General features: G+C 48.1%; 1 protein-coding gene across 3 annotated transcripts in view; it reads right to left on the reverse strand.

Annotated features, from left to right (window-relative positions):
* Positions 1–1,389: 1,389 nt before the first annotated feature.
* The window catches only part of NCKIPSD (NCK interacting protein with SH3 domain), a 49,281-nt gene continuing 29,572 nt past the window's right edge, over positions 1,390–21,098 (reverse strand). For 2 of the 3 annotated variants that reach the window (XM_062500755.1, XM_062500756.1), the window contains exons 6-13: positions 16,585–16,755; positions 15,354–15,440; positions 13,856–13,994; positions 8,537–8,617; positions 7,183–7,311; positions 5,281–5,373; positions 3,581–3,753; positions 1,390–3,043 (exon numbers count right to left, since the gene is read on the reverse strand). In XM_062500755.1, coding sequence (XP_062356739.1) covers positions 2,840–3,043; positions 3,581–3,753; positions 5,281–5,373; positions 7,183–7,311; positions 8,537–8,617; positions 13,856–13,994; positions 15,354–15,440; positions 16,585–16,755 — 1,077 coding nt within the window. In that variant the 3' untranslated portion in view covers positions 1,390–2,839. The remainder of the gene's footprint in view (positions 3,044–3,580; positions 3,754–5,280; positions 5,374–7,182; positions 7,312–8,536; positions 8,618–13,855; positions 13,995–15,353; positions 15,441–16,584; positions 16,756–21,098) is intronic. The other variant, XM_062500757.1, reaches the window with a different exon arrangement.

Here is a 21,098-nt window from a genome sequence, read left to right on the forward strand (position 1 = left end):
TCACTCCCACCGTGCCAGCCCCCAACACCGCTCATTGTTACACCACAATAAAAAACACCAATATGAGGAGACACTGCACTAATTGTGCCTAATTACAGCAAACAATCCTGAGTGTCTCACCTACATGGAGAGCAGGACCTGCTGAGCAGGCTAGAGACAGTGAGTTTACGTGCTACAGTTTGATTCCCTGTAATGGGTAAAGGCCTTTCCTGGGCAGCAGGTGGATCTCTGCCCCTGGAGCCCCAGCCAGCTGCCCTCCCCTCCCCAGCTCTTCCAGCCCTTGGCTGAGTGGCAGCAGGGTGGTGGGGCAGAGGGTATTATGTGCAGTTGGGATAGGGTGAGCAACTCCATGGACAGCAAGGGCTCGGGGATGCCAATGGGAGCCACCAGCTCTGCAGTCTGGGCTCCTGGCAAGCAGACTCGGAGGTCCTGCCACAGCTGGCACAGCAAAGCCTATGCTGCATCACTAACAGCAAGTGCCAGAAGAACATCTCGCCACAGCAGCAGGTCATGGGCCAAGAACAAGCCCCAGCAGCACTCGGAAGCAAGCTGAGGTTGGCTCAGGGGCACATGCAACCATGTGTTGCACAGAGCAATGGGGCACAGGAGACCCACCATGGGGGGACACACCAGTGAGTACTGGCAGCCCTTCTTCATCACAACTGATCCCAGCGCAAACTGCACACTTCAAGGCCACATGCCTGGGGACTTTGGAGAGAGGCCAAAGAGGCACGTGCTGGGACAGTCCTGACCCCAATTCTGCAGGTAGCCGTGTTTGATGCCATCCCTGCATTGGGAGTGGCACAGCTTGCACCTGGCATTTACACCCCTGCCCTGGCAGGGCTGTGCCCATGGCCTGGCTGGCTCCCTTGGCACAGAGCTTCCTGCTGCCAACGTAGTGCTCTGTCCAGTGCCTGCTGTCCTCCCCTCTCCCAGAGCTGCAGACACAGCTGAGATTTGGGAGCACATATCCACAGCCTGAGCACGATTCATTACACTCAATACAGACCATTAAACCCTTCCTTGCCCAGGCTCCCTGCCTTGGCAGCTCTGCTGGGAGCCAGCTGAGGCTGCACAGACCTTGTGGGAAGTGAACTGTGAGTCCAGCTCTGCCAAACCTTTCACGTGGAGCAGCGATGCTGGGCAGGCCCCAGGAATGATGGCTGTGCCCCTAGCAAGGGCTGCTGCCCTCCACCCTTCCTTGTGAGCCAGCAACATGGCAGAAATAGACAAGGCAAGAAGCTGAATGAGGGAAAATAACTGTATTACCCCACCCCGTTTGGAGATCAGCACCCACTGCTTTACCTCTGGGCAGCAGGCACCCAACCACCCCTGATGCTTTGGTGCCCCCACAACAGGATTGGGCAGGCAGGGCTACACTCACAGAAGTCCAGTTTAAGACATTTTTATTCTTCTGCAGGTTACACTTAGTGTTTAAGAAAATACAGGATCCCTTTTGACATTCATACATTTTTACAGGGAAAAAATAGGTTTCTCTACTAGAGTGGTTATTAAGATTGGGCAATCCCAGGCTGACTTCCTTTCCCCCCTTGGCTGCCAGGCCACCCCCCTCTGTTTTCAAAGCATCACTGCCCCAGTGGCTAGCCCAGGCCTGCAGAGCTTGTGCCATCCCCTCAAGCTAACAATAAACCAAAAAATTAAAGTAAATACAGTGCCTAGTATTTCCAGTTTCACAGCCCCTACACTAGCTACTGCAAAATACGACCTGGGGACAGGGAGTGACCACACTGTGCACATAAATATCTAAGAGACCCATGTTAGTGTATGTGACTATCTGGACCAGGGACACAGGTTAATCCCGTTTGCTAGAAACCTAAAGGAAATAAAAATAAGGGTTCCCCACAATTAGCATAGTCACAAACAGCTACTGGACACCAGGCTCACGCTGCCTCTGAGCACTGCCATGGGGACAGGGAGGGCAGCGAGGCAGAGCTACTTCAAAGCTCAAGGCAAGAAATGCACGCGCTTCACGAACAGAGCGTGCCTGCCCAAGGGCAGCCCCTCTGCTCGAGGCAATGCTGCAACAGAGGTGGCAAGTGGCAGCTTCACTTGGCAGGACACATCTTTGTGCTGTGTCTGGCCAAGGGCTTCCTAAGGGCAGTGTCACCCACGTGGCTCTTACTTCTAGGCTGCCAGTCTGCAAGAAATTCTGATTTAAACATCACTATAGAAAGCAGATTGAAAAGCAGCTGCTGGGGTAAGACCTCCATGACCCAAGGTGGGCTGCTGCCCAGAGGCAAAGCTGAAGGCTAGGAGGGAGTGAAAGGCTCACTAGACAAGGCGTTAGACAGCGAGCAGCTACTTTCCCTTGGCAGGGCTGCAGCACATTGGCACTAGCAGCAGGAAACAAAACAGATGTTACAAAAGCTTCTTCCAAGCACCAGCAGACTCCACTTGGTCACTGCGGGGAGAGAGACGCACATGGAAAAGAAGTGATACTCTAAGGCAAAGGCCTTTCTCTTCAGGACCTCGGGACACCAGTGCAGCTAAACATCCCCTCATGCTGGCTGCTAAGCCTCCACAACCTCTCTGCCCTTCCACTAACACCAGCTGCCCAAATAGCTTCTGCTGAGTCTTGCAGGCAAATCACACACCAGCGCCCACCCTGCTCTGCCTGCCCCAGGCACCAGGCCCCAGGGGCACCCCACACCCTCTCTGCCACTGGCGCTTCCAAAGGGCCGGTGAACGCTGTCCCAACCTTAGGCCTCACACAGAGGGATATAAGGTATGAGCTGTACTGGGAGGGAATGGGGAGAAAGTGTCAACAAAAGACATAGTCAATCCAAGTGGTTCAAACTCCAGTCCGAGTTGAGGAGCATTAGCTGGTACCAGAGGAGATTTCTGGGAACTCCTTATAAATCTCCAAGATGATCAGTTTCTCCATCTGGCACTGCTGGTCGTCCTCCTCCTCGCCCAGGATGCGCTGCAGGATGCCCTGCAGGTCAGCGAGGCGGTGCTGGTGCTGCAGATAGGGAGTGGAGCGGATGATGGCATGCATCAGGGACAGATACTCCATCCTCAGCTGCCAAATGGGAGGGAGAGAAACCACAGAGCAAAGATAAACAAGCATGCCAGCCTCCATTACAACATGAGCACAGGAACAGCTGCTGCTGCACCATCAACCAGAGCACATCTCCAGAGGCACCTGCTTTTCCTCAAGTATCATTAGTAACTGTGAAAAACTGCTTTTCCCACAGCAAGAGTGCTGCTCCTCCCCTGCCCTTGGGCACGTGCACATCCCCTGCCTCTTGCAATAGCAAACAAGAGATTCTGCCTACTACTACTCACAGAGGGTCTCTCTTCCCAAAGGTCCCTGGTCAGTAGTGTGCAGACCACCAGAAGCCTGGCAGATCTTTCTTCACATATGCTGGTCTGCTGGGCAGGATAAATCCTCCCTTCCTCCTCAGCTCCCAAGGTTGATTTAAGCACCCAGAAATGTTGTGCCCACCCCAGAACTCCACTCTTGCCTGCACCAGCAGGTCCCATGAGGGGCCAGGAAAAATACCATTGCTTTGGGACTGTGCTCCCTTTCCCAGTGCCCATGGGCTACTGTGAGCACCTTGTCTCCAGGGGAGAGATCAGCAATCTGCCGCACCAGGATGTCGATCAGGACCATCATGTCTGTGTGATAGAAGATGCTGGCAGTATCCTTGCTGGCAAAGATGTCCTGCAGAAACTTCAGCACTGAGTGTGGTGGCTGAGGCTGATGCTTGAAGATGCAAACTGGATCATCTGGGGGAGGCAGAGAGACTGTGCTGAGCCACACACTCCCATTGCCCGTCTGCTCCATCTTCAGTGCACTTCCCTTCATTAGACTCTCTGGAGAAGATGCTGCCCTGCCCATGGCCAGCCACTCCCTGTCCATGGATAGCCTTTGTGCCCTAACACTTCAGTGCCTTCTGCAAAGGTATGTAATCAAGATGGCAGCTCGGCAGGCTACCAAGATGAGAGCAAACTCATTATGATTAGCATTAATCACTGTTTATGTTTCACCTACCATCCCAGGTGAGAGCACATCAGCACATTGCCTCTCAGTATCTTCCGTTTTTGCTCAATGGCCACCACTCATTTTCTCCCTGGTTTGTTAGGAGGAGTCCAATAACCCCTCTGAAAAGCCCATCAGAACCTGTACCAAAAACAACCTTTCACCAGAGACCAGGCTAGTACTGTCCCAGAAGCAAGAAAAGAAACACTTCCAAGTTTAAATGAGCCACCACATTCCGTTTTCCTGCAAAACACATCCCTGCAGACTCCAAGAGGGACTCTGGGCCATAGCAGCTCCCCCAGCAATTGTCAAGAAGGCAGGCAAAAGAGAAGCATCTTCATTAGGTTATGGGACCTCTCTTTCTTCTCCCAGCTCCTCACTGTAAGGTGATCTCTGCAGGGAATCTGGCAGGGGAAGAGCTAAACAAAGGCTTTGGGAGGAGGCCAGAGAGAGGAGCACTGAGGTGCCTGCTGCCCTCAAGCTGATATAGTATGGAGAAAGTGATTTGCAGCCCCAAAGAGAACTAAAGCCAGAGCAAGATGAACTGCATGCATCACAGGATGGGTTATTTCCAGCAACTCAACAAAATGATCTCTCTCAGGCAGCAAAGCTCCTGTGCTCCAGAAGGTATTGGAAAGCACAACAGTGGCCTGCAGCACAGGCTGAAAGACCTGGCACCACTCTTCTTGCAGATATCTCCAGTGTTCCAGCAATCTGCTCTGCAACAACAGCTCTACAAGTACACTGGATTTTACTCCATGCCTGAAGCAAACACAAGGCTAACCCTCTGCTGGCAATTCAGAGATGGATAAGCAGCATTTTGGAAGACAAAAGCTCCCTATGCATCTGTCCCCCAGGGCAAATGTTTGCCAGCACAGGCAGAGGTTTGTGCGCCAGCACACATTGAGTCCTCTGCCCGTCCAAGGACTGAAGTGGCCCAGGACCAGCTTTCCTCCCAGACAAGAGCTTGCCCATGGCAGCTGGTCCATGCTCTGAGATGAAGCTGATGTGAACCAGAAGTATGGAAATGGCAGCCACTCCTCTCTCCACAGATGCCATTAGCCATTACCTTATTCCTTGTGCAGCATCATCCTCAGCAATGCAGACTATCACCCTCACAAACACACCAGGAAGCAGCACAGCACACCCTGAGCTGACAGCTCCTCAGCTACCCGCATTCCTGACATCCCATCGTGTAAGAAGCATGGGGCTTGTCCCCCCAGTTGTCTATGTGCACCCCCTGCCAGGCATGTAACAGTGCCACACACACTCACCTCCTCTGTTCAGCAGCAGCAGCAGCTTCTCTGTGAAAGTCTTGACGTTGGAGTGTTTGCTTATTGTAGTCATGATCACACTGTGTTCTGGAACTAAGGGAGAAACCTGTTCAGTATCTCCCTTTGTCTCCCGAAGACCACGGTAATAAAACCACATAATGTGTGTCTCCTATTTCACATCAGTACTCTAGGGAGCTTTGGGGAACCACAGTCTATCAGGACTACAAAATGCTTCAGGCCACAGAGTGGGTGTGCAGGGAGAGAGAAGGTGAAATAAATCTAGAAGCAGCACATGAAACACTTGTGACTTTGTGCTTTCTCCATATATCTGATTCCTGTTTAGGTTCCCACCTTGCCAGCCAAACACTGGGAAAATATCTTATCAAACATCACCTCTGCTCACAACCCTCTGCAGCCAAGGGCTTCATTCTTTGGTACCTTCTTACTTCCTGTCAGCAGTACCCTTCTGGAACTTAGAGTCTTACAAGTTCTCTTAAGAAGGGTGCCAGGAGCATCCCAGAAGAGAAAAGTTTTTCCCAGCACTCAGCACTGTGATGTGCAAGAGTACAGGGTGGTTCTAGGAACATCCCCTTGCCTGCTCTGGGGTGATTTGGTGTAAAATACATTTACCCTTGCAGATCTTATATGTGTGTGTGTGGCAGTGTGCACATGCAATCACAAAAGCACAGTGTGGCTATTTCTGTGGCCTGTAGTATTTCACAGGTTGCAAAGTGTTTCAGGATCCTGAAGGGTGTCAATATAATATGCACATAAGAGAGTTTTTGAACTAATGCTGCACCACTGAACTCCATGATAAATGAATCTTGCAGACCTAGGGATAAAATATTCAATCCACCAATAAGCAATGTGAACATCATTTAACATGTTCTTAGCATCAGAGAACAAGTCACTGCTCTTGGCTACCCCCAGGTGGGCAACAAGTCCCAGAAAAACACTGCATGTCATGCACTACTGCCTAATTACTGCAGCCAGCAAGGATATAGGTGTGGGAAGGGGTAATGAATGAAAGCAGAGATATACTTAATCAGTCTCTGTGCAATCAAATTTCACATGAAATTAGAAACTTTTGCTTAAATTTTAATGATGCACAACCCAAAATAACAGGTAAATTACTGGACATATCATTGCTGCTTTATTCTCCCCTTTCTCCAAAAAATCAAGGACAATATAATGAAGCAGATCAAGGGTAAGGAATTAACTAAAGACAACTGGAGCAACAGGAGACTGGGTTAAGGAATAGCCTCTCTTAGCAGGATCTGGAACTATACTCCAATCTTCCAACAGGCTTCAAAACGTGCAGGCAGAGGGAAGGAAGATGCTCTTCCCTAAGGACCTGATCTGCTGTCTGTTTTCATGGAGCTCAGAAGGGCAGGGAGGACAGAGAACAAGAGCAAACAGGGGAGAGCACAGCTCAGGCCAATGCTGAAGGGCCTGGTCTCAACAACTTGGCACTGAATGAGCTTCAGGCAGTGCAGACAGGGAAGCAGATGCTTTGCCAAGACCCACAGAATGCAGAGGACTTTTGTTCTGAATTGGTGTCGAGAAATGCCCACAGAATCATGTTCTCTCCCAAGTCACCTGTGCCTATAAATTAACCCCACTCATGCTCTGCAAGTACAGCCAAACTTTTGATTGGGCACTGTGGAAGCCCAGTGACAAATCCACTGAGCTGCCCAGAGCTACAGGGCAGGGGCTCTCAGACCATTTTTTTCCCCTCTAGAGTTTTACACAATATTTAAACACAGTGTAGTGCCAGAGACTAGGAGAGCTGGTTGGTAGTTCTAGCACCATCAAGACCCAGTAAGATTCTCCCTCCCCATTTTTCACACTCTCACTCTAGACGACTGAAATCCTGCCAAGGCAGAGCAGCACCAGTTTAACCTGGAATGTGGAGATTGAAGGCCAGAAGGACGTTGACAAACAAGTCAGGCAGCTGGTCAGTGGTGTCTGAGGGCAGCCCATCCTCAATGACATCCAGCAGGAACTGCACAAACTGAGAGTTGAGATGTTCTGCACAAGGAGAAAGGGGCATTTACAGCATAGTGAAAATAAACTAACCAGCAAGGGACCATCCAAGTCACTTCTCTGTTCTTTAATGCTTAAAAACCATTAGTGGAGTGCTAGCATCAGCCTCCAGGGAATGAAGAGCTATTCAAGTGGACTAGACAGACCACTGAAGCATCTTTGTGTGAGAGACAGTGCAGGGGATTGCTGAAATTTGGTACCCCAACTGGCAATTTTTTTTTGAGTAAACAAAACACCAAATCCTGCTCTAACTGTTGCAGAGCCAATGCCACCAGTGAAGGCTTCAAGGTAGAAAGAGATTAATTAAACCAGTGGTCAAGAATACCAATCTCTTTAAAAATCCCCTAATAATCTAGATCATTAGTAATAACCCAGTTTTCAATTCAGCTATTAGGAAAGCTCAGGAGTTCATGCAAGTAAGTCCACCTGCAGGAAATAACTGCCAGGGTTACACAAAGAGAGAAAAACAGGAGGTGTAGAGGCTCATTCAGGTTTCAACTGCACCAGTTTAAATCTTATACAGGTTTATCTGGTATTAAGGTAAAGCTGTTGATGAGATACTTATAAAAATCTCTACTGCATTTCTAGGAAAATTAAGCCCAGAATTTCCCAAATATGCCATAGCCTTGGGAAGAAGTGGGCAGGGCTTTCTGGCTGAAATGAAAGGACAGGGGTTAAAACAGGGAGAATATTTGCACTCCGTTATTGACTGCAATACCCTTAATCATCTCCACTTTCCCTAAGAGCCCGAACTACAGAGGGCTGCACTATCCTGCTAGAAGAGAGACCAGAAAGAGGCCACATTATGCAGCTGACAGCCTTTCAGTGGGTGTTTGTGCTGGGATCTGGGATCTCAGCCGCATCAGCAGACAGTTTCCAAAGCAAGTAAGAGGTCTGTGCTTTTACACAGGCCAGAGGTAAAACAAAATGCCACTTAGTCACAGGGATGGGCAAATCCAGGTCGCCTGCAGCATGGAATTCAGTCCTCCACTGCTCTAACCCAGATTTGTGCTGCTCTTTGGAAACCTGGCATCTCAGCTCAGTGCTTCAGCTGCCAGGCTCTATTGATAAAGAACAGACCCTACTCTTGCTGGGCCCTCCACTTGGCTGTCCCCCACCTTGACCATCAGGAAAAGTCCCTTCCCTGTGTCTGCCAGCATGCCCCAGACATCCTACCACCAGCTCTGTGATGAGCACAACCCACTCTTACCATAGTGGTGATATGGCAGGGGCTCCCCCATGGAGAACATCATGGCCAGCACCAGTGCAGAGTAACACATCTTCTGATGATCTGCAAGACAAAGGTCCTGTCATTAGTTCTTCCCAAGATGTGAAACCTTTCCCCAGCTGCAGTTGGGAAGTCACACATTTACTAGAGGCATTTAACACTGATTAGCCCACTCCTCATTCCTGTATTGACTGAGCAGTAAGGGTGTTTTTCCCCATTTTAGCACACCACACGCCTTCTGTGCCGTGTGTTTCCAAAGCAATTTAAAAATAATCATGAGAGTCCTCTATTTTTTCCCCTCCACTTCAGAGGATCTGGGCAAACTTGATCTGAAAAATTAAAAACCTCCCCTGCACAGTCTCAGGACACATCCCATAGTTATGTAATTATTGAACCCAGAAAAAACATCCATCTGGCCAGCTCAAAATACTGCCTGTTCCAACCAACACCTCCCCCAGACAGCCATGCTGCTTGTTACCATCTCTGCACTGCTCTACTTTTGCTACCTCAGCTTCGACTGAAGGTGTAAAAGGTCCCTGGGGAGACCAGATCACTGCTCAGGCTGTACATCTGCCCACCTCCCAGGCCACACATCTCCAGCACTGATACATCCCACAGACTGCTAGTCCAACACAATTTTTGCTGGCAGCAGCTATATGTAAATGCTCCAAAGAACCCCTGTCAGTGTCTCTCCTGAATTTTAATTAATGGATACGTCTCAATAGATATTTGCAGAACAACAACAACAACAACAAAAAAAAATAGGATCTGTGCCCTCATCCAATGTAGCCTCTGTCCAGTTCAGCAAGTCTGAAGGCAATAGGAAAATTAGTATTATATATAGGTTACCACACATACTAGCTAAATAAAGTTCAGCTATATCTGCCAGAAAAGAGTCCTGAGGCACAAGAAAACTGAAGCTCTAATTATGAAAAACTGACCAAAACTACTTTTCATCAGAGGAAAAAAAGGCCCCTTTAATCTATGATGCTTTTCCTGGCCATACTGCTGCCCTGCACAATACACACCAGTTTCAGTGCCCCCTCCAAACCCTTTAAGATATTTCACTTCATGCACAAATCAACCCATCTCTAAGCATCTGCACCCTGCAGCTTGGCTGATGCCTTCATTGTCACCACTTATTCCTGGATTTGGCCAAAGGACTTGCAACATTTGGCATCTCTCAGGTTTCCTGTCAAGCAAGGGGGACAAAACGCTACTGAGTCATTGCAGACCTGTGCCCCCTGGAAAGTCAGCTCTTGTCAGCAAAGCCTCTCCACTCAAAGCACACGCACACTGTCACAGTTCCACATGATGCCTGAGTTTTCAATCAGCAAGTACTTTGAGTAAAAATAGATAATTTGCAGCTTAACCAGATACTACAGTATGAACAAGATTAAGGAGTTTGTAGACCATGTGGCAGCAAAGGAAGGCTGAAAACTGGTGTTTACTCTCTGTAAACAGAGAGGGAGGACATTTACTGACTTAAATGTAATTCGTACTTCTTATATAAGAAGTTCTCAGCTATAAGGTGACAGTGATGCCAAAGCACATTGTAGCAGAAAAGGGATCTGACAAACTGTTCACCACATGATTCCTTCATTCTTTCCTCCATGGCTACAGGAGCTGGATCTCAGAGGCAGGACACTGCAGTAGGCAGACACAGGGAGCTGCTCTTATGTTCCTAGAAAGGCTTTCTTTCGTCAACAAAACATTTTGTCTCATTACATCAGGAGCAATTAAATAAAGTGAGAGCAAGAAGTCAGTGATAAACATGGCAGTAGCAAATATGGAGGAACAGACTAGAGGTGGGAGGGAGTAGACTAGTTTTATACCTCCTTGGTATTAACTAACTTGATATTAACAGCCATTAACTGTTGTCCATTAATCTTGGTTGACAGTAATCTACATGATTAGGAGACAAATCTTGTATTTCCCTAAATATGACAAATCAAAGGATGCTGAAACCAGCCAGAAACCTGAACTTGGGGTGAATCCAGATGAACACAGGCTCTAAATATCTGGGAGTGTCCCAGCTGCAGCAGGACAAGACTCACACCATACTGAAGAACAGAGTAACTGTCAGTCAAAACACTGACAGTGTTGTTTACTTTTTTTACTTTACAAAGCAGCACCAGTGGCTGTCAGAAATTAAACAGAATCAATGCAGCTCTCCTGAAGCAGAGGGACTGCTGACGACAGACTGATAAGCATCACTGAAACAGCCATGACAAACAGGAGAGATACAGCTGTTTGCTTACCAAACTGCATTGCTGAAGTCCACTGAGATAGTGGTAAGAAACTGCAATCATGTATGAAAAGCATTTCTCAGAGGCCTTTGAAAACCTTGCTTCCACCTTCTGAACACAGCAGTGTGAAAGGTGAGCATTGTGAGCAGACACAATTGTTTATGACTGAAGGGAGAAGAGCCCAACAGCTGACTTGCATGTAAACTGTGCTGCAACAAGGGAGAAGGTCATGATTACAGACTGGATTATCCCTGTCTGTTTTCTCTGGAATTATTCTGCTTAATTCTGTCTTGCAGTGGCTTATTATAAGGTATTCTAACATGGATAGATGTGCAGGCCAGCTGCAGCACAGGGAGGGAGCTGTCCAGAAGCAGTAAGATCCAAACATCTGCAGAAGAACTGGCCAGCAGCCAACATGCTTGCATCAGTCCCAAGGTAAAGTCTTTCTCACCAAAGGCACCCAGTATCCACAGACAGAGCTTCTGCCTCCGTTGCTCTTCAATAAGCCAGGAGGAACCCCACAGAAATGCTGCAGCCAGTTCCACACTCCCAGGTGTGTAGTGTTGGCACTGACTGCTCTGGCCCCAGTCACCCACAGAAGGGATTAGCTATTCCACAGCATGTCACAGACCAGCTGCTATTCCCAGTTTTTAGTACCAAAATAAGCTCAAGTCATTCTAGGATTCAAGGTCATGTTTTCACACAAGCTTGCCATTTGCTGGCAGCACATGAAGCAGTAAAGCACCAGAGTGGCAGGAGGGAACTGCTAATGCCCTGAAACACCTCTGAAGGACAGACACATTTGGGCCAAGGATGGTTACCCCCCTGCAGCCCCACTGTGAAGGCTGAGAGGACTGGATGATGCACAGATGTCATTGCACAAATGCCTATCATAAAGCTTAGCACAAGGAAAGCAGCACAGGATGAGAACATTGATTTGTGAGGCTCCTGTATCCACACAGTGGTCTGTCAGTAAAGGAGGAGGGAAAAAGCTTTTCACCCTCCAACTGGATTACCTTACAGCAAGGAGAGAAAAAAACCTCACCTTCAGATGATGCTGGGGAAAGGGAGATGCTGCAGAGCTGCAGGTTGGCAGCTCAGAGGACACAGTAGAGACACTTCTCACCCACTTCCACTGCCATACTTTTAGGACCCCAAAGCAGAGCTAAGGCTTGCTGAGACATAGGCCTGCTCCAGCCTAAATACTACCTGGACATCAGCAGAGGTGTGCAGAAGTCAATAGATCAGAGCTCAAAGCTCCATACCCACCAAGAGGCTGAATCAGCTGTGCTGTCTGGGATGACACAGCCCCAGGGAAAACACAGCATCACTGCAACCATGCAAGGAGTAAGAAGGGTGACCAGTCCACTCTGCCTGCACAAAGACAGCTCAGGAACAGGGCAGGAGACAGAAACCTGTTTGGGAAGGTGCACAGGATGCTCACTTGGAGACAGTCTTTGTGAATGAATGATGGAGGCACAATAAAGTTTATTTTTGGCAGCACAAAATCAGCAGAAATGTTGCCACAGGAGCAAATTAGTCCCATAACCAAGTAGCATTTGCTTCTTGGGCAGTAAAACCTTAGCCTGGAGAAGATGCTTCTCAGGCATAACCAGATTAAACACCCAAGAGTGTGGTAAGTTCACAGCACAGAATTTATAAGCAGCAGTAACAAAAGAGCAAATACAGGAGTAATACCTGAAGTCCCACACCACCAGCCCTTTGCCCTGCCCTGAAATGCCACCCTCCTCTCCTCTGTAATGCCTGCACTTCAAAGCATCTAAGCAGAGACAAATGCAAAGCCTTCTGCAACATGCTTGATTTTCATCTCCCATAGCCCTTTCCAGACAGAAGATGAGCCCTGTTAATGTTGTCTACCACAGTCAGGTTGGCAGTCTGTGGTAGGATGCTGAGGACAGGATTATGCAGGTTCAAAGTAGTCATGTAGGACATGAACTTGGCTCACATGAAACACATGGGACAGCCCCTGTTCTCTGCAGACCTGTCAACCCCTACACAATCTCATCACCAAATTACACCCCTCCACAGCTTCAGGACACCCACAACAAACTAACATACTGCAACCAGGGCAGCAACAGGCTGCACACACCAGGCTCTTCTGATTTGATACACATAGTCACTTAACAGCTACTCTAATTGTGGGTCACAATTAGCACAAGACAATGGATTTTCAATGTCCTTTTAACGGAAATATGCCACTGCCAGCACTGGTGGCCTACAGGTGGCTTCAAAATGGGGAGCAAAGCTCTGACTGTCCAGGACCACGCACGTATGGGTAACTGGAAGGTAACACCAGGGGAGAATTACTATATGTTCACCTTAGCCTTAGGCTTTTCCCCAGCATTTGCTTCTGGCTGCTTGGAAATAAAGGCCACTGGGCTAAGCAGGAGCTCTGAGGGCAAGAAGGACATTCCTGTTACTAGCAGGGACAGGTCATCCTTATAAATGGGGGAGCATGAAGTAAAAAGAGCATAAGGGCAAAGCCTGAGTATGGAAAACAAAGAGCTGGGAAGACCTGGGCCATGGCACTATACTGCAGAGGACCAGGACTGCAATGCTAACAACAGCACTACCACCTCTCTTGGCACAGTGGTGGAGAGAAGGCCCTTTCCCTTAACCAGCACACATCTCATTCACCACAATCAAACACCACAAAAATTGAGTATAGAACTCTGGAAAAAACTCTTTAAGAAACTGCAGTGATCTTCCTTGAGATCTGCAGGTGTCTCTTGTCAGCATTATGAAACAAAACTGGAACAACTCAAAATGTGTTTTAAGATATCTACAAGAAGTGACACAGATTATTAATGGCACATTCAAAAGCTGGAGGGCCTCACACTGTTGGACTGTAATATCCCTCCCTGTGCATTCCCCAGTTACAGCTGTAATAACCTGAATAACTTTAAAACCAGACACCATTCCCCCCCGAGCACTGGGCATGTAGAGCAGCCAGGCAATGGGGGCCACTGCTGCTAATCATGTAATGGGAAGACATATTCCCAGGGCTGTGGGAACAGCAGCTCTGGCTCACCCTGTGTGTGAGTCTGCATGTCCCGGGCCAGCTCCATTGGCAGCACAGAATTCACAAGTGTTGAGATAACGGCAGCATCCAAGTTGCACATGGCTCCAAAGCACTTCAACAGCAGCAGGCGCAATGGCACCCTGTGTTCCTGCAAAACCAATTTGTTAGATCAAACCATGTTCTAGAGGAGAGCTCACTCTAAGTCAGAGACACAGCTTCTAGAAGTTCATGTTGCTGGGAACTTGCCAGGGTGACATGTACTCAGAAGCTCTAAAAGCTTTTAACAATAGTACAGGAATCACTTTACAGTAATGTTCACAATTGGGCTGGCTACAGGTTGTTGGCACCTGTCATCAGAGGGCATGTGGCAGCCAGAGCTCAGAACTGACATGTTCCACATCATCCACTAAATATGGTAACACACCCACAACCCATACATGTCCCCAGAAAAGAGACTGGATGTGCTGGGTAGCCAGGATTCTCTGAGCATACTACGGTTTTGTGAACACTGTTCTGATTAAGGTTTCCTGACAAGGTAACATTTGCAAGCTCTCTTCAGAAAGCTTTGGGACGCACAAGGATTCTAGCAAAGATGATGCTCAGCCTGCATCTCCCATGCAGGATCTCTGATGCTGAGATAACCTGAATACTCCACCCTCAGCCAACAACACCAGGGTTCAGAGAACTCAAGTGAGCCAAGCCCTGGCACTGGGCATGACAGCAGCCAGGACAAGACACCCAACTGCTCCCTACCTGGTCAGGCCTCCTTGAAACAAAGTCAGAGAAGAGCAGGCAGTGAAAGTCAGCAGGCTCTGTTATGCCCAGCCTGCCTTCCTGCTGCTCTCAGCTATGCTATGGACCCCTGATGCCGAGATCTGGGTTCAGACACAGAAGTGCCAGATGAAAGCAAAATTCCACAAGCCTTGATGTGCTGTAGCTGGGGACTTAGGGACAAGATGGGGACATGTTTTTTACTCCCACAGAGTCCTACAGCAGAACATTCCAGGAAGGAGAGGGGCAAAGCAACACTACATAGGTGTTTAAGGCAACACTTCAATTTCTTCCTCTATATATTGATTTCCTTCCTCACTCCAAGGCCTCTATTCACTATCTACTTTCCTAAGCAAAGTTATTTAGTAATGCACAGGAATGCATTAGAAGAAGAGCAATCCCCACCTGTCAGATCTCCCAAGGCATCCTCTGAAATCCTTCCTCTAGATACCAGTGATGCCAATGCTGTCCCTCAACAGGCCAGGAAAAGCAGCAAGCTTTACCCTTGCCAAGTGCTAGCTAGTGCTTCAAAGTCTACAGCATCCTCTGCTCTTTCACACAGCTTTCATGCATAGCATTGACATTAGCCAGCACTCAAAAGGGATATGCTGCAATTTCAGTGAGACCACTTCCCTATCCCAGGGAAATATCTAATACACATTCATTGTACCAAACCCGCTCTTTTGCATATTCAGGGAAACCTCAAAAGGAGATTTGGTGCATACTGCCACCTTACCATCTGATAATACGCCACAAGGGACAGGACAGATTCAAACTCATTCTTCTTGCACATTTTCTTGCAAACTTCTGGGTCTGCATCTGTCTGGAAGAAGGAATGGACAGATAACGCAGTGACACATCAAAGCAGAAGGTGCCTGCTGCAGGGACCTCAAAGGAGTCCACTTGCTTTCAGATCTCAGTAGCCCAAACATCTCACAACGAAACAGATCAAGAACCATCATCCTTCACCATCAAAGTGGATTCTTGAGGAACGCCTCTGCCATAGAGCACATCTTGGGCTGAAAGTATCTAAAACATGACCCAAACAGCACCTGATTGAGAGCATCACACAGTTATACAGGACAGCTCCAGCACTGCTCCCATCCTGAGAAGTATGTCTCCTCCCACCCCTAAGTTATGAGGAAATGGTTGCGCAAAACCCCACTCAGCCTTGCCCTGCAGGCCCACAGCAAGGCAGCACAGCCTGTATGCAGAGTGACAAAGACCCTGGTATTTATTACAGAAAATTTACCTGTTCTGTTTATGTCAGAACTGGAGAGAACTATAAAATAGTGCCAGAGCAAACCCCACACCAGTACCCCTAACACAGACCATGTCACTGCTCTGAGGGCAGTCCCCAAATCATCCCCAGACTCAGGTGGCCTTGCACACACAAGTGAGTGCTGGGACAACATTACCACTGCTGTTTACTATGGGCATGTTCTTCTCCTGTATGCAGAGATCTGTGAGATGATTTATACTTTCTCACAAAAACAGCTTTAAAGCTCACTTTCAAGGCAACCAAAGAATATTCTTTGCATTTAATGAGCTTAACCCCACAGGTACATCCCAGCAATGGAGGATATCTTAAGTGGAAGACGTTTTAAATGGGCTTAGGAATGCAGCAACCCTCACCAGAGACTTCCAGGTTTTCTGTGGGTGCTTGGGTTTTTTGGAGGTGAGGGTTTATAACCTCTTGTGATAGGTAAATACCAAAACTACCATGAACAGCTCAGTAACACTTTTCAGGACAGCTTTGTAAGGTGGAATGGAGAGTAAAGCAGCTCAGGTGCACTGCAGAGCCCACAGAGAACGGAAAGGCTTACTGACAGCAAGGGATGCACAAAAAATCTGTGCCCCCAAAACAGCAGTGCCAGTGGCAACCCTTTCCAGGGGTGAAGGAGGTTAAAAATAAAGAGCTTCATCAGCACTGTCTTCTCTGCCTGTAAAGAGAGGAATTTACTCACCAGGATGCGAAGCAGCTCCTCCAGGTAGCAGCAGATGACATTCTCATCCTCATAGAGTGCCCAGCTGCGCTGCTGAGCATCATCTTTGTGCCTGGCCAGATCTGCAAAGATCACCTCCAGCCGCTGCTCGTCGTGGCAGATCTGACCTGAGGGCAGCCCCGCACTCAGGTTCTGCACGAGAGCAAAACCACTGGTTAGTGGGGCCCTGACAGCTGGCTGTTGTTTGGGTGCCTGTTTCCTGCAATCTTGTCTCACAACTGGCAGATGACCTCATTCAGTCAAGAGCTGGCAGTAAGTTTATGACACGTTATATCAGATGTCATACTTTTGGAGCCTATACCCTTTGTAGATTCTGGAAATCATCCTGAGAAAGGGAAAACCAGCCTGGTATGAGCCAGGACCACTGTCAGGCAGCAGCTGAGAACCTCCAGTAGAACAGACATGTCCTGGACAGCAGACCACCACACTGCACAGCTACCTTAAGGCAGAAGTTCCCTCTGCTGCCCACTCCCTCCAGCCTGAAAGGGACAGATCTGCCTTGAATTCTTGGCTCAAGAACAAGGACTTGCTCTCCATGCCAGCTGCTCTAGGCCTGGATCCTCTGCAGCAAGAACAGGAACCAATTAGTCATGGGCTGCTTTGGTTTTGCTTCATTCTAAACAGCAGGGCTCCACTGTTCACCACAGCTCTGAAGTATGTAGCCACTCAGTAAATCTTATTGCATGCATTCCTTTCTCAAACTTATGTCAACTGCATCCCCACCACTTCTGCCTCATACATAGCCCTTGTCAAGAAGGTCTCACTCTTCAATTGTCTTTCCTTTGCTCTTCCTCTCCTTCAAGAAAGAGGAGAGTGGTGAGGGAGCATTTAACCCACCCAAACAGCTGCTGTGCTCTGCAATTTAGGATAAGCCTCTAAGACCTATGTATATCATATGAATCACTTGGTTTCCTGAAAGCAAGGCAAGAAGGGGGGGTTCAATACATGGAACTGAGCTGATCACAGGTGATAAGCCCAGGCACCATTAAGAGAGGTACAGACTAATTTGTGAAAGAGCTTAAATTATATATGCAAGGGTTTGGCAGCAGTGACAACAAGCAGCAGGAGACCAGCAAGGTAGAAGAGAACCAAGCTGAGAAATTCAAACAACACAAAAAATCCACTCGTTGAGACCAAATTCCTGAAAAATTTTTGAATGCTGTCTTTCTACATGCAGCAACAAGCCATGATCAATCAATGAGAAAAGGCCTTTATAACTTACCAGCCAGGACATCTCCTGGAATCTCAGAGAAGACTTAGTCCTTCCAACAGGCTGGCTCTGCAGGCAGGGGCAGCAAGCCTTTAGGCAGACTTCACTTTGGGAGCAGAGCAGAGCAGATAGATTTGGTATGGAGACACGAGCCCGTGCCTTGTGCCAGTTGCCTGCACGTGGATGGCCAAGTGCAGGAGCTGCACCCTTCCTGCCTATATCCCAGCCCCCAGCCCTCTCTGGGGAAACCACTCCATGTTTAACACTAATGTCTTGTCTGCTCTATTAGAAACAGAACTGTTAGTAATTTCCTTTGGGGTATGAATTAATTTAGGATTTCAAGTCCATGCTTCAGTTATAAAAGAAAGAAGTTTTCTTGTTGCTGCTTCTTACATAATTTTTGTCAGGCAGGTAATGAAGGAAGAAGCATGCAGGTTTAACATAAGCCTCTGTACACTCTTGAAATTTTGGGAAGCTGTGGGTGGCCTAGCAGAAAAGCAGGTAGCCAGCTGCGAGAGAGCACAACAGTATTCAGCAGCTGAGTACAAGCATGAGAATTTCCCTCTGAATGGTGATTTATCAGAAGCAAATACATTAAGAGACTCACTTCATCTTGCCATCTCCCTGCTTCTCCTTAGGAAGACCTACAGCACTGCAGTGTCACCTGCATGCCCTCAAGTGTCCCAGCTGCTTGGGAGAAGGTTCTCCATTATGTGCCTTACTCACATCCTCCTCACTGCAGCACTGCAGGGCCAGTCCTACCTCAATTCACTGCTGGGACTCTTTTTAGATGATCATTTTAATGAGTATTCATTTTAACAATAATTCTATTCAGCCTCTTACCACTAATCTACTTTCTCCAATCCTTCATCTGCAGCCCTTAATGACTCCACTGAGCATCAAGCTTGGATGGACTTGGATGAGATCAATCCATTAACAAGCTCTTCCATCTGACCATGTAACTACACCTCGCACTGTCTCAGTGCACACTTTCAACACCATTCTAAACCCTCCCTTCACCAGGATCAGGGTGCTTATTAAATATCCTGGCAGCTACTATAACCTGCAGCATCATCGTAGGGTCATTTCTAGGAATCTGCTGGAGAGCCCATAAGCAGAAAGAGGTTTCAGTATTTCTAACAATGCCACTTTGCATTATCTTGTCGCTTCAAATAGCTCCCTGCTCCCACCCCAGCAGAACAAGCTGCTACAGGGATTTCATTCTTCCTGAGCAGCCCAAAAACATTTTGGGAACTTCATCATACCCACACTGCTCAGAGATGGCCACACCTGCCATACAAATCTAGCTTCTGTCCTGACCATCTCCTCTTTTCCCACTCCCATGCCTCCCTCCCCCCCAATCACACCAGCACGTGCAGTGGATCACCAGTACCATGGGTACATATATCTTCCCTCCAGATGAGCCCCAAAACCACATAGCAGGTTTTCAGACACATTTCATGGGGACTGCTCTGGGAATTCCTCCATTCCTCTGGGCTGCAAACCATTCCCACATTATCCAGAAACCAGAAAGCTAACACTGGTCCCCACACATACAGACCACCAGGCTCCTCAGCAGCTGCTAAATGAGATGAAACGTGGTGCAAGAGAGATGTCTGACTTCAGCTGAACTGAATGTCCCAGGGCAGGCCTTTCACACACACTCTTGCAGCAGCAGCAGGTCTTCTCCCAGCTGACCCAGCTACGTCCAGGGCAGGTCAGCTCTGCAGAGAGGCAATGTCAGCCATGCAGACCTGTAGGTGTCTCAGGGAGAAAGCAGCACTTGGCTTTCAACCCCCACGTTAGTTTGCCTTGGGAAGGTCTCTGCAGCCTTCACTGCTCAGGAGTGGGACCATCTACAGCTGAGCCAGGACCGCCACAGACCTTCACAAAGCCTCTACCAGAAATTAAGGAGGAAAAGGCCTGCCCAGGCACTAAGGCATTCGTCCCCCACCCCTCCCAGATTCCCTTTTGTTTTGTTACTCTATTTCACTGAGGAGCCCTTCTAGCAGCCCAGCCAAAGCACCCAGCCTTAAAAGCACTCACCCTGCTGACCTTGCCTTGTCTCTGCTGAGTATGGGAACAGAGCTCCCCTGGGAAGAAGCTGAGCCCAGAGCAGCCTTTGTGTCTTGTCAAAAGCAAGTCTCCTTTAAGCAAAGCTGAATCAATGAATGAACAGGAAGGCAGCTTCAGGGGAAGGAGAGGGTTTCAGTCACATTAGCCATGAGGTTTGTCACAGCTTGTTGAGGACAGCAGGTGCTGGTGATGGGCAACCGGGAGCAGGTCACAGCCCAGCATTACAAGAGAAACCCCCTCTTGCAAACACATCACCTCCCACACCAACTTTCTGACTTACTCATCTCTGACACATCCAAGAATAGTTTGACCCCACTCAGCAGCCTAGGCTCAACCAGAAGACCAATCTACATTACACATCTTTGTCAGCAGTTTTCAAGCTTAAATTTAAGCCAACCAGAAGATGGGTCTGAGTTACAACTACAACACAGCAATGAAATTTTAGTAAAAAGCAGGTAAGTGGTTTCTGAGTTCTCCCTCTCAAGGTGCAACTAGCTTGAGCATTGGGCGCTTCTGGTCATCTCACACTAAGTTTAATAAATCTGCAAGACTCCTTAGACATAATATCACCTCCTCTCAGAACAGGAGATAATCCAACAGAGCTGAAAGCAATCACATATCACCAAAACCTACGGATCCAAGCAATTCTCTAGAAGCCCAAAGACCAGGGAGCATCTTTACATATGTCCAAATTTCCAACAAGTTCCCATGAAAGCCAGCTCCAGTTTAGACAGTCACTGCAATGCTGCCTTTGAAAACAGGTTTCAGTCCCTTTGTGCATCTTACCCAGTCACTGTGACATTTACCAGGAGCTAGCTCATGGACAAGAAGAGGGACCATTTCCAAGGCCAGGCCAAATGCTGACATAGGGAAGCCAACGTGGCAGGTTTGCTCCTGCAGATCAGTGTTCCCCAAATAGTATAGTACCTCTGAAGTATCTTTCCTAAGGTGTGAGCTCCTCAACACCCTCCTTGTCTCTGCTGTTCCCCAACTTAGTTTTACACTACCTCTCAAAAAGCAGCAGCAGGATGCTGTCCCAGCATCTTTTAGTCTCTAAAAAATCCATGTGCCTGTACAGACTCCACACTGGAAGAGCAGCAAGGTAAATAAGATGGAAGTACTATTCAACCTTCACAAGGCACTGGGGATAGAAGCAAGGTAATGGATTCTAGAATTGATTTAGTAAACC

This window comes from Cinclus cinclus, chromosome 12 (assembly GCF_963662255.1).
Source record: "Cinclus cinclus chromosome 12, bCinCin1.1, whole genome shotgun sequence".
NCBI classification, from domain to species: Eukaryota; Metazoa; Chordata; class Aves; order Passeriformes; family Cinclidae; genus Cinclus; species Cinclus cinclus.